At 35.9% G+C, this 15,192-nt stretch overlaps 1 protein-coding gene across 4 annotated transcripts in view; it reads left to right on the top strand.

Annotated features, from left to right (window-relative positions):
• Window positions 1-15,192, top strand: part of SCLT1 (sodium channel and clathrin linker 1) — a 101,823-nt gene that overhangs the window by 46,232 nt on the left and 40,399 nt on the right. For all 4 annotated transcript variants that reach the window (XR_002126342.1, XM_019663462.1, XM_019663584.1 and 1 more), the window contains 5 exons: window positions 581-672; window positions 5,306-5,483; window positions 7,925-8,023; window positions 10,239-10,310; window positions 13,298-13,372. Coding sequence is in view for 3 of the 4 variants with exons in the window: in XM_019663462.1 (XP_019519007.1) it covers window positions 581-672; window positions 5,306-5,483; window positions 7,925-8,023; window positions 10,239-10,310; window positions 13,298-13,372 (516 nt within the window). In the remaining variant the exon portion in view is untranslated. The remainder of the gene's footprint in view (window positions 1-580; window positions 673-5,305; window positions 5,484-7,924; window positions 8,024-10,238; window positions 10,311-13,297; window positions 13,373-15,192) is intronic.

Genomic DNA, 15,192 nt, shown 5'->3' on the forward strand with positions numbered 1-15,192 from the left:
ATGATGGCCAGTGGGGCAACATCCTCCACAACTAGACTGAAGAACAAAACGACAGCAACTTGTCTGTCCCCCTTCCCCCAATTCCCCAGCACTGTTCCCATCCCCCCAATTCACCAATAAAAATCTTAAAAAAAAAAAAATAAGATGGTACAAATAAAACTTACTAAAATATTTCAAAGCATCACCATGTCAAAGAAGTCTTATCCTGTGCTTATAATGCGATGCAGTGTAACCTCGTTAAGAGAGCATATTCTAAAAGCAGACTGCGTACAAGTCCCTTGTTTGGCTAGACTTGCAGGATTGAAATACAGTACTTTGAAATATTGGTAGGACTCTATATGCAATGACTGTTTTGATTATTGATTACCTAATACCTGATTGATGGTATCTCATACAGTGTGGATCTCATCCCCCTTTTTTAATGTACGCATAATTTGTTCCCAAAATGTCCCTACTTCTTTAAACTTACATATTAAATTCTAGCAGCGTCATAACTTTAGAGAGTGAACTATTGTCTTTATGCTGTATAATGAAGTGTTGAATTTTCACATACTCTAAATAAACTTCCTTTATTTTCTAGGAGGAGGACGTGGTGTCTGCCCAAGGAAGAGAGGAAGCATCAGATAGGCGTTTACATCAGTTACAATCTAGTATAAAACAATTAGAAACAAGGTAAATTGTTAATACATCTCACTTTGTATATATGCTTCAAATATATTCTACATTAAGAGTTTCAGTATGTATTTTATAAGTGCTAAACAAACTATAATCATTGGTTTAAATCTGATTTACTGGACATCATATATTCAAAAGATTGGTGTATTTTGAAAATATGTTCAAAGATCATTTCTGTCTTTACCTTTTCCCCAAAACAATCATAGTCAAGTTTAGTCAACTCCAAAATCAAAAAATGTTATTTTGATCTTGAAGCAGAAAAAAAAAAATAGTAATAAGGTTGGGTAAAAATTATGTAGAAAAACCATTTCTTACTTAGTAGATCCACAAGAGGAAAAAATACTTCAGAAATCATTATAGATGTTTTCCTTGGAGTCTTCCAGAGCAGAAGTTTTCAGTTATCTTTGAAGGTCTGAACTACTTTGTAAATATATTCTGTAGCTTTATCTTTAATTGCTATCTTAATGCAAACACTCTAGAATCTTTTTTTGATTTCCTGTTGTTTCCTAATCCTTACTGGGTGTTCCCTTAAGAAACTTCAAAATTGTCATATGTAATCTGTTAAAGATACAGTGACCACAGCCTGTAAATTCACATTATGGTTTAGAATTGAAAAATATACTCTGTGTGATTGGAATCTGTTACCCTCAGAAATAGTCTACTGATCTGAGCACATCAAAAATTGAGATCTCAGGTCTGGTCTCAGATCCATGGCTAATTTATTGTTTGTTCAGAAAAAAAAACCAAAACTGTCTTTGACGTTCTATTTCCTGTTCTCCAAAATATTAATAAAAGTAATGTCTTTGCTCAGAGGAGGTTGAAAAGTAATTGATTTTAACTGCTAACTTGAGATTCTGATGAAAGAGGTTGTAATTTTTTAAATGCTAGGGGTTTTGTTTTTCATTTTTCTAAACTTTTAAACAGTTGATTATCTTACTGTTTTCCTGAACTTTTGTTGCGTTAGACCTTAGAGAAAAGGTCTGTGGTTGTAGATTTTCATTTCTGTTATTTTAGTAGCACTCTGTGCTATGAAAATAAATGCTAGAGAGACTCAAAACAGTGAAATCTGAAGGAGTGAACTTCACTTTCTATTGATCCTGATAGTATTGAGTCATAAGGAATCAAGTTGATCATTCATTCCACAATGTTTTAAGTTGTCTCTTTAGTGTTGAGGGTTTGGGGATTTTTGTTATTATTGTTTCATTTTGTTTTGCTTTTAGTATAAAGCTATCTATAATATAACCTAACTAAACAGCTCCCTAAAAAGAGATCACTGCATGTGTAAGAAAATCTAAGGATATTTCTTTTTTAAGTCTAGTATTCAGTTAGCCTCCTCTGAAAGAGGTATTTCTACATCAGCTGTCTTTTAGAGCTTTTAAATTATTATTAAGTTCCTAATATGCTGAAAAATGGTTATATATTTTAAAGTTTAAAAAAAAATCTCATATTTTTATGTAAGAGAAAGCAGAGTTATTGTGTATTTAATATGTGTCTCTGGCAACGTCCAGCCAATATGTTTAGGTGTGAATGTTTCCTATTTAATGGAACTGCCATATTGAAAAGTTATATTTTTAATGGTCATCTTTGTTCCATAAAATCAAAGACATTTTCGCCTCAATAAATACAAACTAGTGTAGTTTCTAAATTATTATTATTTATTTTTAAAATTAGTTGTGATATTTTTAAATGCCACAAACATCAAAGAAGCATAAGCCATTTCCTTCCATCTTCCAAAGAAGGATACCCTTTCCCCCTTTTTTAGATGATTTATGGATCCTGGGAATTGTCTCTAGGGAATGGCAGTTCTCCCTGGGAAAGACTTCTCTGGTTTGCATATGCTCTGCTGTGTACTAATTACGCAGGAGTTAAATGAGTAGAGTGACTCTAAACTACCTCTTCGTAAGTTTTCAGAGTCCACCTTCGGCTGGCCAGGAGGCCACGGTGAAATGAAAGGGTGAACTGAGTGCAGTACAGTGACAGGTGCCCTGTGCCCCTGGGGAGAGGTAGAGTGCTTCATCTTCTACCAAAGATGCTTTAATCCAAGTCAGATGGAATGAATAGTGCCCTGTATACGAGTATAAATCATTATATTAAAATATGAGATGAATGAATTCCACTAAAAGGTAGAGACTTGAAGATTTTGATTAAAAAGCAAGGCCCGGAATATGTTATTTTACAAAACAGCTAAAACAAAGATTAGATGAACTAGAAGAAAGAGCTGAAAAAGGAAAGATAAAGAGGATTTGTCGTAAATTTAAAATAAAGGTTTTAATGGAGAATATAGCAAGTTATAAACAAAAAAAAGTGGGAGTGATAGTATTCCTATCACACAAGGTAGGCTGTAAAGGTAAAAGCTGTAACTAGTATAAAGAGGGACCTATAAAGAAAATGGCACTGTTCTGAAAAACATACAACATGAATAAGCATAAATACAGCAAATAACAGGACAGCTCAATATGTGCTGCAAAAGCTGGGAAATGCAAGGGTGATCTGATGGAAATACAGTTGTGGTCATTATTTTTGGCTCTCGGCATCTTATTGCCCTTTCATGTTCCGGGACTTCCCAGGTAGACCAGCATATCCTGTGGTGAAGTTTTGGGCATGTGCCTTGCTACAAAGCTTCATACCTGGTTTTCCATCTCTCCCAGTGAGGCTATGAACTTACCAATATCCTCTTAATAAACCTCCTTTCCGCGTAGAGTTGGCTTCTGCTGCTGGCAGCCAAGTATCCTGATTAAAATAGTGGTAGACCTTAACTCACTTCATTCAGAGTCAAGCAGATCTACTAAATAACAACAACAGAAGTGTTTTTAAAATAGAATAATGAGGGACCAGCCAAGTGGCGTGTTGGTTAGGAGTTGGTTTGGGACGCCAGCTCTGAGCAGCAGGGCCCCAGTTCAGATCCCGCATGAGGGCTAGTGACACTGCATCCTCTGCAGCTAAGATGGTGAACAACAGCTCGACATGGAGCTGGGCTGCCATGGGTCACCCGCGATAGATTAGGCTGCAGTGGGGCTGGCCAGCAGCGGGTGTGCATTTTTGTGAGCTGCTGTGAGCCGCCCTGATTAGCCGTCCAATGGCTAGTGAGTGACTGCCTCACCCAGGAAGACCACAATGATAATATCAACATGGGCCAGAGAAGCGACATCCTCCACAGCTAGACTGAAGAACAAAAAGGACAACAACTTGTCTGTTCCCCTTCCCCGATTCCCTAACGCTGTTCCCCTCCCCCAATTTCCCAATTTAAAAAATCTTAAAAAAAAAAAAAGAAGAAGAAGAAGAATGACATAAAAGGTAGGCAGAGCTCTCAGTTCCCAGAACTGGGAGACTGCCAGGGGCAGGAGCTGGAACCTTGGAACCTTCCTCCTGGTACCACTGTGTTTGGCTATGGGTAGTGGGGGCAGGGAAAGGACAGGGAAGCCTTCTCTTGCCACCACTTGGGGGAAAACAATACCTGAATATAACAAAGAAAGGTATGAAATGTAAGTTGTCTTACCAGAACATACCAAAGCACATTACTAAAGATTTAGGAGTAAGCAAATGAAACAAATGAAAGTCACAGCAATCTTTTGAGGAAATCTAGGAGATTACATTAACAATCTATGGATGAAGGAGATCATCTTATAAAAACTAAAACCCAAAAGTAAAAATAAATAGTCAAATTTAACTGTATTAAAGTCAAATGTTGTAGTGTGGTAAAGATAGTCACTAGGCAACAACAACAAAAAAAGTAGATTTGAGAAAGATATTTGCAGCATATAGGACAGACCAAGGGTTAGTATCTTAATAGTTAAAGAATTCTTATAAAGGAACAAGCAAAGTAAATAACCCATCAGAAGAAAACGGGCAGAGCGTATGAAGAAGAAATTTCACAATGACAATTCACATGAGTAGCAAACTTAAAACATATGCTTAAACTCTCCAGTAATCAGGGAAAAACAAATTAATAGTGAAATGAAGTTACATCCATCGATGTAGGACAGAAAAGAACTTTTGGATGTATTGCTTGAGAGGATGTCTACAAGATATTATTGAATGAGAGAAGCGTAAATACTATGATCTTAATTTTTATAACACAAAAAACATATTTAAAAATGTACATATAGATGTGTATATACTGTGTATGTGTATTTGTGTGTTATATGTATATGATTTTATGAACATAGAGAAAAGTATTCAAAGATATACATTAGTAAGTTGACATGGGTTCCCTGCGTATAGACAGGAAAGGGGCGCCAAGAAAAAATAGAAAGATAGAAAAAAGACCATAAAAGTAAAAGGAACAACTCATTCTTTAAGGATTTGCTTTGTAACATTATCATTTAACTATATAATATACCATGATGCTATAGAAAGTCAAAATATCTAGGTGCAGTATCAGCCCCACTGCTCATTAGCTGTATGACCTTAATAAAATGCTTCACCTCTGTTAAAATGGGTCTGTTTGTTGTTCTTTAAATTGGAAGTAACAAAATCTACTTTATAGAACTTTTGTGTAGATCAAATGAGAAAATACATGTGAAAGTACCTGGAATAATGCTTGTCCTGTAATAGATGCTCAGTAAATCTGCAATCTCCCTCTTCCCCTTTAAAAATATTTAACTTTTACAATGTGATTATTAATTTTTAGATTATGTGTGGCCATCCAAGAAGCCACCCAATTAAGAACAGAAAACACACATTTGAGAAAACAGACTAGAGATTTGAAAGCAGGGTACACTGAATTAGAAATTGAGAAGTATGAAGCCATTCTAAGAGCCAGGAACAGCATGCAACTCCTAGAAGAAGCTAACCTGCAAAAAAGTCAGGTAAGAAATCTAGTTAACATGTTTATGAGAAATAAAACCCCCATGCAACCTAATAGTAAGGGAATCCGTAACTACAGAAAAAACGCATGAAAATGAAATTGCTATGCTCTCCATTAAGGACATCCCTACCTTCTTGATAGTATGACGTAATATCATAAAATATGATAAACTGTCAGCCCTCTCCCAAAACTTACACATCAGACTTTTTTATGTCTACAATCTTTGGTATCTCATCTCCATCCCCTATAGTCTCATACTCTTTAAACATTCATAGAGCAGAAGCTTAATTGACAGGAACTAAATTTAGCTGTAAAGATTTATTAGCTGGAGCCTTCGTGTCACTGTTGTTCTTTTTCATAACCCTCTAACAGTTGATTCCTATGCTATCACATAGGATATTTTTGTCTTCTATCACTTCCATAGTTTATAGAAGTCATGGAGTAGATAGATTTTTTTTCAATGCTGCTGCCTTATGTAGAGATCATTAGATCATTAATTCACTTAACCTAGTATATGCATAATACTCAGCTGGGAAATATGAAGAGCACGAAGGAAATACTTTGGTTTATTTCCGTTTCCTTTTTGATGTAGTAGAGAGTTTTCCAAGAGAGCTATTAAAAAAAAAACAAGCTATATGTTGTATGTTAGTTAAGAAGCTAATAAGAAATAAAAAAAATAACAACTATCCATTTTAAAGTATGGGAATGCTGAGATGCTTGTGCCTTTCAGCTAACCGCCCTGTCTGCGATATGAATACTGTCTCTTAGAATGGTTGAAAGGCACAAAATAGACACAGAACGCTTAGAAATAGCTCTTAACACCTAAGCTAGCTAGAAAAATGAAGAGCAGGACAAAATTGTTTCTCTTGCACCTCTGAAACCTAGTCACGTGAGCATTCTTAACCTCAGGTCGCTAAAGATGAACATTTTGTGTCGAGCACATGGAAAGAGAAGGTAATAGTGACACTCATTGCCTAACTCGCAGATCTTCTCACCCAAGTCCGAAGCCAACAGACCCTTACAGAGGCTGCTTATGGTTGTAACATCAAGCTCCCTGTTGACTCATTGCTTCATTGCTAGAGGGCTCCCACCTTCAGTTGCTTGTTCTAAGAAGTCAAGGGTTCTTTCAACCCATCGTGCAAACAGACCTGAAGCACAACCTAGCATAGTTCTCCTAAAATGTGTCCCCTTTTCTCATTGTCCCATTCTCCCCCACAAGGTTGTTACATCAAAACAGCTGGTAACTCTTACCAGCTTACCTATTTAAGCAGGAGGAAATTTATTAAACAATAAAAAAATACAGAGATGGAAATGTGTATGGTATCTTTGGAAGACAGTAGGATCAGAACAGGGCCACTTATGTGATGATAAAACTGAGTGAGCGAGCGAGCAAGAGAGAGAGAGTCAGAGTCAGGCCTAAAATTGGAGGAGTTCTGGGCTCAGAACAATATTTGGGCCAGAGATGTAAGTTTGGGAATTTTCAGCATGTAAATGATATTTAAAATCATGAGCTTGGATTAGGCCACCAAGGGATGGATATAGATGGAGGAGAGGACCAAGGACTGAGTCTTGGGTAGACCAGTACTGAAGAGGTTGAGGAGAGGAGGAAGAAGCAGCAGCACAGACTGAAGTGAATGATGAAGTTAGGAGGAAACCCAGCACTGTTGTGTGCTGAAAGTCAAATCAGAAAGGAAAACTAGGGGGAAGATGCAATCAATTATCTCAACTGTTGCCCAGAGATTAAATAAGGCAATTACTCAAAATTGACTCAGGAGTTATCAATATGGAGAACATAGAGGGTGCAAGCCTGATTGGAGTGAGTGTGTGAGAGAGAAAGTATTGGAGATGAGCTAGTACAGACTTTAGAGTTTTGCTGCACAGGGAAGCAAAGAAATCTGGTGTGACTGATAACAGAACTAGGATTATGAGAATATTTTTTAAGTGGAGATGAAAATGATTGGATGGATAGAAACACATCAAGAAGACAAAGTAGGTGGAGTCTATGGCGTTTGAGGTATGAGGTGACAAGAAACTTAATTTGAATAATACCAAATAACGGAAAGAGGTAATTCCAAGAGATTTTTCCGAGAATATACTAATACCTGGATTTGATGACTTATTTTGTATAGGGACTGAAAGAGAAGGAAAATTCAAACATAATTCTAAGCTTTCCAGCTGGAGAGATTAGAAGAGTGACAGCACACTGGCTGAAATAAATACCCAAAGAAGATAAATTTGTAGTCAGACGAGGTCAGATGAGGAGGGTTGAGAAAATAAATACCATTCGGGACTTAGGCAAGGACTCTAAGTGAACATGTCTCAGAAATTTAGAATAAGATGTTTGCTTTCAAGAAAGAGGTTAGTGGGTAGGTTTTTACCCATTTATTGTTATCTTCATTAATAATGATGTGATCTATAATAACATCAGATTATTTTCTGAAGGCTCTCATTGTGGAGAAGCAAAAAGAAGAAAATCTAGAGAAAATGAAAGAAACAATGTCTCTGCTTATGGAAAACGCTTCCAAACTAACCAGGAAGGAAGTAAGGAATTTTTCATTCTATTTAAAATCTACCATGCTTGCTTTTCCCCCAAGCGATTAAGTGGTAGAGTTTTCATTCCTACACAGTCACTGTTAACTTTTCTTGCTGCAAAAGTATTCCTTAGAAATTTATTACTTTGTCATTGTCTGACTGAAATTAGGTGATTTCCCTAGATAAAATTTCTAATTTGAGGCAGAATCCAAACTAAAGCCTGGGTTTTTTGTTCCTGATCTCATCTAGCCTTCCTGCAGAAATCCCTGGGCTGTTCTTGAGGTTGAAAATACTACAACTTTGGCTGTCGTTCAAAGTATTCTTGATAACATAGCTTTAAAATAGATATTAATACATTTTGTTGCTTTTAATTATAAAACTGTTTTTATCAAAATGCTCATAATATGAGAACTCCTTATTCATTTTCTAATTCTAAAATAAATTCACGTTAATTTTATGGTTGGTGGAGGCTGTCTTTCGCATGAACCCTTAATCTCAGTGTAATTTTTCAAGTGTTGTGATCTGTATATTCAGTCCAAACCTTTCCACAAACATGAGTATTCAGCTACCTCCTGGAACCCAGTTACCCCCTATCTAAATAGTCGTACCAGGCATCTGAAGTGCCACAGGTCTGAAACCAAACTCCCTCCCTTCCTACCCAGCCTTCCCTTCCTCATGGGCCCCCTTTGATGCCCTGGTCCTGTTTCCCTTCTATTCTACCTGTTCACTCGAGAAGTGTTCCTTGAGCACTTCCTGTGTGCCAAGCACCATGCTCTAATTCCCACACTGATGCGAAGTTGATTTTTTAAGTAAACTTTTGTATTATTATTATTATTATTATTATTATTATTATTAAAAAGTAATACACGCTCATTATAAAACAGTTGGAAACATATAAAAGTGTGTAAAAGAAAATTAAAATCATTTACAATTTCACATCCTTTGAATTTTCATTTAATCCCAGATTATCAATAATACAATATAATTATCAGTAACAAAAAAATTCTAAAGATCCATACACCAGCCTGTCTAAGCCTAGAAAGTAGAATAATGAGGGACCTTTCATTTTCTACATAATATAATTCTGCAGTGTTTGAAATTTCAAAGAGTATGTATTATTTTCGTAAACTGTATGCACACACGTATACATATATACACACTCATATAATACACCTTATAGATTATATAATGTATCCTTATATCCATTTATAGTTTTTAAATATATTTTTAATGGTTTTTATTAAATTTTTTAGCTGTATTGGTGATAATTTCCCCATTAATTACAATTTGACATGTCCTCCAAATATGTAGAATTAACCTGGTAAATTCAGGATAATTTATGTCTAATGACTTTACAAGTGTCTGTTTTTATTAACTAAAGTAAATATAATGAACAAATTGTCACATATTTATGTTCTGGCTGTAAAATTGAACAAAAATGTGACAGTAGGTTATTTCTTTAAAATATGGAAATAACTATTTCTGAGATATCTCACAAACAAAATTTAATTTGTGAAAAAAAAAAAACCATTGTTTTCTTAACATTTGATTTTAAATTATGGCTAAAGCCGGTGATCAAGGAGTCTGCACAGTTACACCTACTTTCCTAATTACAGTAAAATACTGCCTCCTTTTTTCACACTCATTTGCTTGTGAGTGTACAGTGTTGTTTTCCAGAAGTTGATGATACACAGCAACACAACAGTTTGAACACAGAAGTATGTATGAGACTCAGTCTTCTATTGAGCCAGACATTAAGGAAATTTGCAAAAATGTAAAATAATCAAACTCTTCTCAAAATATTTTACTTTTGGAAAATGTTTTTATTTTTCTATGAAAATATATTATTTGTGTTAACCTGTAATAACCTTATTGTTATTTTTAAAAGGATTAGTAAGTAAATGTTTTGAAATTTTCTCAGTTTTCATTTCTAATACAGTAAATTTCAATAGAAAGAACCCATCGTAAACAAAAGATCTTTGTTTTGATAGAGTAAAAGGATCCTGGGCTAAAAAAACCACTGTCCTTTAGGCTAACTATCCTGTTCTATCTCCCACTCTCATGATAAATTATTGACTATTTAATGCATCATGTACTCATTTATGTTTTATGTCCCAAAAGTTGCGACTTTATTTTTTATCAAAATTGTTATCCTAAATGTTTATATTGGATATTATTCATTTTACTGTAGACCTACATAATTCATAAATATCTTAATTTACAGGTTGAAAACACAAGAAAACAATCTAATGTACAGATTTCTCAACTAACAGCAGAAGTTTCAGCACTTCATATGGTATGTTAGAAGACTGTATTGATATTTTCTTCTGAATACTGCTTATTTTAAAGGGCAGAGTACATATTGGGCATTAGTTCATTCAGAAGATACTTATTAAGACATGAACTATGCTAGATGCTAGGAAAACAGTGAAAATGGAGGTAAATGTGTTACCTGCAGTCTTGGAACTCATGGTCTAGCAGGAGAGATGGATGGCATTGATCACGTTTTCCTACGATTACCTGTCTTTGACAAAGAATGCTCATGGTGCTACTGAAGCCCACAGCTGCCGCTGCTTCCTTATGCTGTGCTCATCTGGAGACCAGGGAGAACGAAAAAGCTTATGTGACAGAGGGAAGGAGGCAAGAGAAGCTTCCCAAAAGAAAAGAGTCCCGAAGGATGAACAGGCAAAGGGAAGAGGAAAAGAGTACTTGTGACTAGAGGTGGATTCAATGTATAAATTTAATATGATGATTTGATGAAGTTGAATTTAATAACCTTGCTGACATGGGATTAAAAGCACAAGCAAATCCAAAATGGGGAAAGTATCTGATTGATATTGAAACACCTCTGAAAGAAGGGTCACATCTTTTACGCATTCTACAAACTGTAGCACACAATGGGAACTTAGTCATTGTGTATAAGTCCTGAGACCGATAGCACAAGAAACAGTGTTACTTTTTGTGTATTTAATGTCATTTGTTTTAACAATATAGGAATGTTAAATAAAATTAATGGGATGTAATGTGGCAATTAGTCATATCTAATCCTTGGTGGTTTTTCAGTTTTACTTCCTCTTCTGTCACCTTGCTGTTTCACTTGCTGTCTTACATAGATTGATTTAGCTATCAAAAGATTAACAGGTTGAAGAAGGGTCCTAACTCAGCCAGGATCATTTAACGGATTATAAACTCTAGAAGGACAACCTTTGTTCTTTCTGTTTTCCCAAAGGAATCTGTACTAGTTAAGACCTGCAGTGATGTAAAAATAACTGTTAGCTGTGTAACAACCAGAGCTCTATGAACTCACTTTAGAGTAAAAATATATATAACTTCAGATTATTTCAATAGGTGTTTCTTAGGATTTAATGTCATGTTGATTCCATGGGGAAAACTGTACTGACTAATTGAAAAGTTTAAATATTAAGCACTTAGAAATACATTTGAAGGAAGACACTTTCAACTACTTAGAAAAGCAGATTTTCTCAGGAAACTCAGGCTACAATTTGAGGCATAACAACTTGATGTCGGTTGCTGATTTCTATCTTCAGTGCCCATTTTACCTTTATGCTATGAAGATGAATTCAGGGAGGGAACCTAAGCGTACTGTAGCCAACCCAAATTAAGTTCTGCTTGCAGGAAGGAGAAAAACTTGTATTTCAGGTTACTGTGCAAAATTTTTTGGTAGGTTTAAGGAAAGGCCAGAGCCAGTCTATCTCAAGCTACGTATCTCCCTTTGGAGGGCAGCTTCTCCTGCATGTTTTCTCTTAAGTTCACTCAAGGCTTTAATTCAGCCAAGTAGCAGAGACTGCGGTTCATCTATAGCACATGAGAAAGAATATTGGCTATAAATGCCCAAATTTGTACAGTAAAATGAAACATTTATTATGATCTTTTTTTGATCCATGAGTTTTTTAGAAGTCTTAATTTTTAATTACCAAATACATGGGCACTTAAACATCTTTTTTTATAAGTGGTATTTTTATTTCAAAAATTTACACATGTAATATATGAAAACATTTTAACTATAAAAAAATTCTAGCAATATCAAAGTATACTGAGTTAAACTGATACACGTTTTCTACTTTTTTCCCCAGAATACCACTTCCTGTTCATGGGCACCACTACTAACAATTTAGTGAGTGTCTTCAAACATACTAATATAGATGGTGCAATATTAGATGGGTATAGATTAGATGGATATAGATGGTGCTATAGATAGAGCCTTTAGGTTACAGTGTTAGTTCATTTACTAGAGAGAAAAGGGTAGATCACATGTGTAGATCACATGAAGCCTCTTGGTTCTTCTGTCCTTGAGTATTCATTGATGTCAGCAATAGCTGAAAAGTAACCCCACATAAATCATTTAAATGGATGAGGGGCCCAATACCAAGCACACTGGATGCTCATATACTAGCTCATTTAGACATCTTTTTATTATTGATTTTGAATCTGGTTAAATATAGGCCACAGATCATGGTCTATATGATATTGAATTTTTTTTTTGCTGTAAACATTGAATTTATTTTGTTTGTTTTATATTGCATATAATTTATTTTATTTCCTATGCTGTATATTACATCCTCATGACTTATTTATTTTATAACTGAAAACATGATATTGATTCTTAATATTTGTTGCAGTTAATATTTGTTACAATTAATAGAAAGTAACCACACCCATTTTCAAAAATAAGTAAATAGATAAAAATAAATAAATGAAGAACCAGTCATTATCATGATTTTTTTAGTTTCATTTGCATTGGCTGTTTTTAAGTGTTGCCAAAATATATCTGTTTTAGAATATATATATATTTAGATATATATATTTAGAATATATATATATATATATCTGTTTTAGAATTTATATACCTATGCTCCTTTTAGGCCGCAGCTTATCCTCAGGGTTCTATGCCTCTGTCCAGTTCACGTTTCCTTTTAAAAAGTGTGATAAGAGTATATGAAAAGAAAAACTATAATGTGAGACAGGGGTCTCATTTATTTATGTATTTGTTTCTCCCTGGAATCACTGAACCCACCTCGAGTGTTTACTTAGAACTCCTTGGCATTCTGCACTGGAGGCAGTTTCTGAAATCCTGGGACAGGTAGCTCTTTGAAGATTGAAGGGGTTTGTTTGTTGGTTTGTTTGTATGTAATCAGTATGGTCCTGCTGTATTGATAGGGTAAATGTGGTATTCCTGCTATGAACAAATCATTCTACTTTTCCATTTTTCCCTAATTTCCTTAAGCATTTACAAATATGTTTATGTATGACTTGAATTTATAGGAGTGTGCTGAAAAACAAGGCCAAATTGAACGAGCCATGAGGGAGAAAAAAGCAGTGGAAGAAGAACTAGAAAAGGTAAAATGAAAAAGGAAAAAATAACTGCCTAAACCCCAACCGCAAATATCCAACATTACTGTCTGCTTCCATCACACTATCTACTAGCAGCCCCTATATTATAAGCATCCTCCTGGTGAGTGTTTTCATTTGCTTGGAATATATTCAGAATCTGCTATTAGATATTGGTATTGCCTGTGTACATTTCTTTACAAGACTGGCCACATTATTTAAACTTTTTAGTTAAAGGTATAAATGTTATGAAGTAGCTATATTCCTTGCTTAACCCTCATCCAAAAACTAAATTTTATTTTGCCTGTCTTCTCTTTTTAAATTGTATGCCAACTCTTACTCAGTTTAGGCCATTTATGATAACAAGTATATATAACCAGAAAATTGTAACAGTGCTATGATTTTTACCTTTAAAAGTACAGATTTTTCTTCCATAGTTAGGAAAAATATTCCAATGATATTTGAGAAAAAAATATTGTGAGAAGTCTATATTTTAATTTTTTTTCCTTAGATAACTTTTATTAGTGGTAAATATCCCACTCTCTTAAAGTGCCTTGGGCAAAAAGGGGGAACCTAAATTTGATTCAGCATAGACTGTGTTGTAGGTACTGAATTAAGAACTAGAGGTTAAGTATCTTGCCAGTGCTAAAAAATATTAAATGTTAGAGGCAAAGTTTGATTTTTTTCAAAGAAGAGCTATGTAGCATAAAAAGTATATGGTATGTTTATATTATTGACATAAAAAGATCATGACAACATTGGATAGTATAAGAGTAATTTATAGGGCTGGCCGAGTGGTGCGTGGGTTGCCAGAGGGCCCCAGTTCAGATCCCGCATATGAGGGCCAGTGACACTGCCCTCTACAGCTAAGATGCTGAACAACAGCTCGACCAGACAGCGTAGGCTGCAGCCCAGGCTGCAGTGGGTTGCCATGGGCTACCGTGTGTAGCCAGCAGCCAGCGTGAGCGGACAGCAGCTGCCATGAGCAGCCGTCCAGAAGCCGGCGACTGATCTGCCTCACCCGGGAATGATAGTGCCAACTTGGGCCAGTGAAGCAACGTCCTCCACCAACTAGACTGAAGAACAAAAGGACAGCAACTTGTCTGTTCCCCTTCCCCCAATTCCCCAGTGCTGTTCCCATCCCCCAATTCCCCAATAAAAAATCTTTAAAAAAAAAAAGTAATTTATAAAGCAAAACATTGTGTATAATCCCATTTGTGGGGGGGAGGGGAGGGGATAAGAAGTGTACATGTCATGTTCAAGGTAGGACCTTGATGGTCATCCCTCCCCTTCAAGGTTGATGCCTTCTTAGTTTCTGTCAGATATGTTCCATTTAGAGCGCCACGTGCTGTATATGTCAGGGCTTGGGATGAATGTTTCATATTGCGCAGCATAGGTTAAGGAGTAGACTTTACTGGGGAACTGTAAAACTTACCAGGCTAGAGGCACCAGGTAACGAGAAGGCACTGCGCCTTCCGCTCCACTGCCCCACAGCAGAGTGCCGCTGGGACTCCAGTACCTGTCTGTATTAGAGGGGCAGGACACTGACTTGCTGACAGTCTGTCTTCTTTATAGAGCAGGACTGACAAAGCAGTCTTGTGCATGGGCAAAGACACAGGTTATTTTTTGTCCGGGCACTCTGGATTTGAAGGATAGCTGTATGTAGGACTTGTCAGAAAATGTGAGCTGCCTAGCGCCTAGAGACCTCACAGTTCTTGGCAGGTTATAGCCTCTGTGTTGTGAGAGAAGGCCCATCTCATGGAAGCTGAGCTTAGGTACAACCACTCCCTCTGAGTGAGAAGAATCCCCATTCCAGCTAGATCGTTGTC

Source organism: Hipposideros armiger, unplaced genomic scaffold (assembly GCF_001890085.2).
Source record: "Hipposideros armiger isolate ML-2016 unplaced genomic scaffold, ASM189008v1 scaffold_1, whole genome shotgun sequence".
NCBI lineage: Eukaryota > Metazoa > Chordata > Mammalia > Chiroptera > Hipposideridae > Hipposideros > Hipposideros armiger.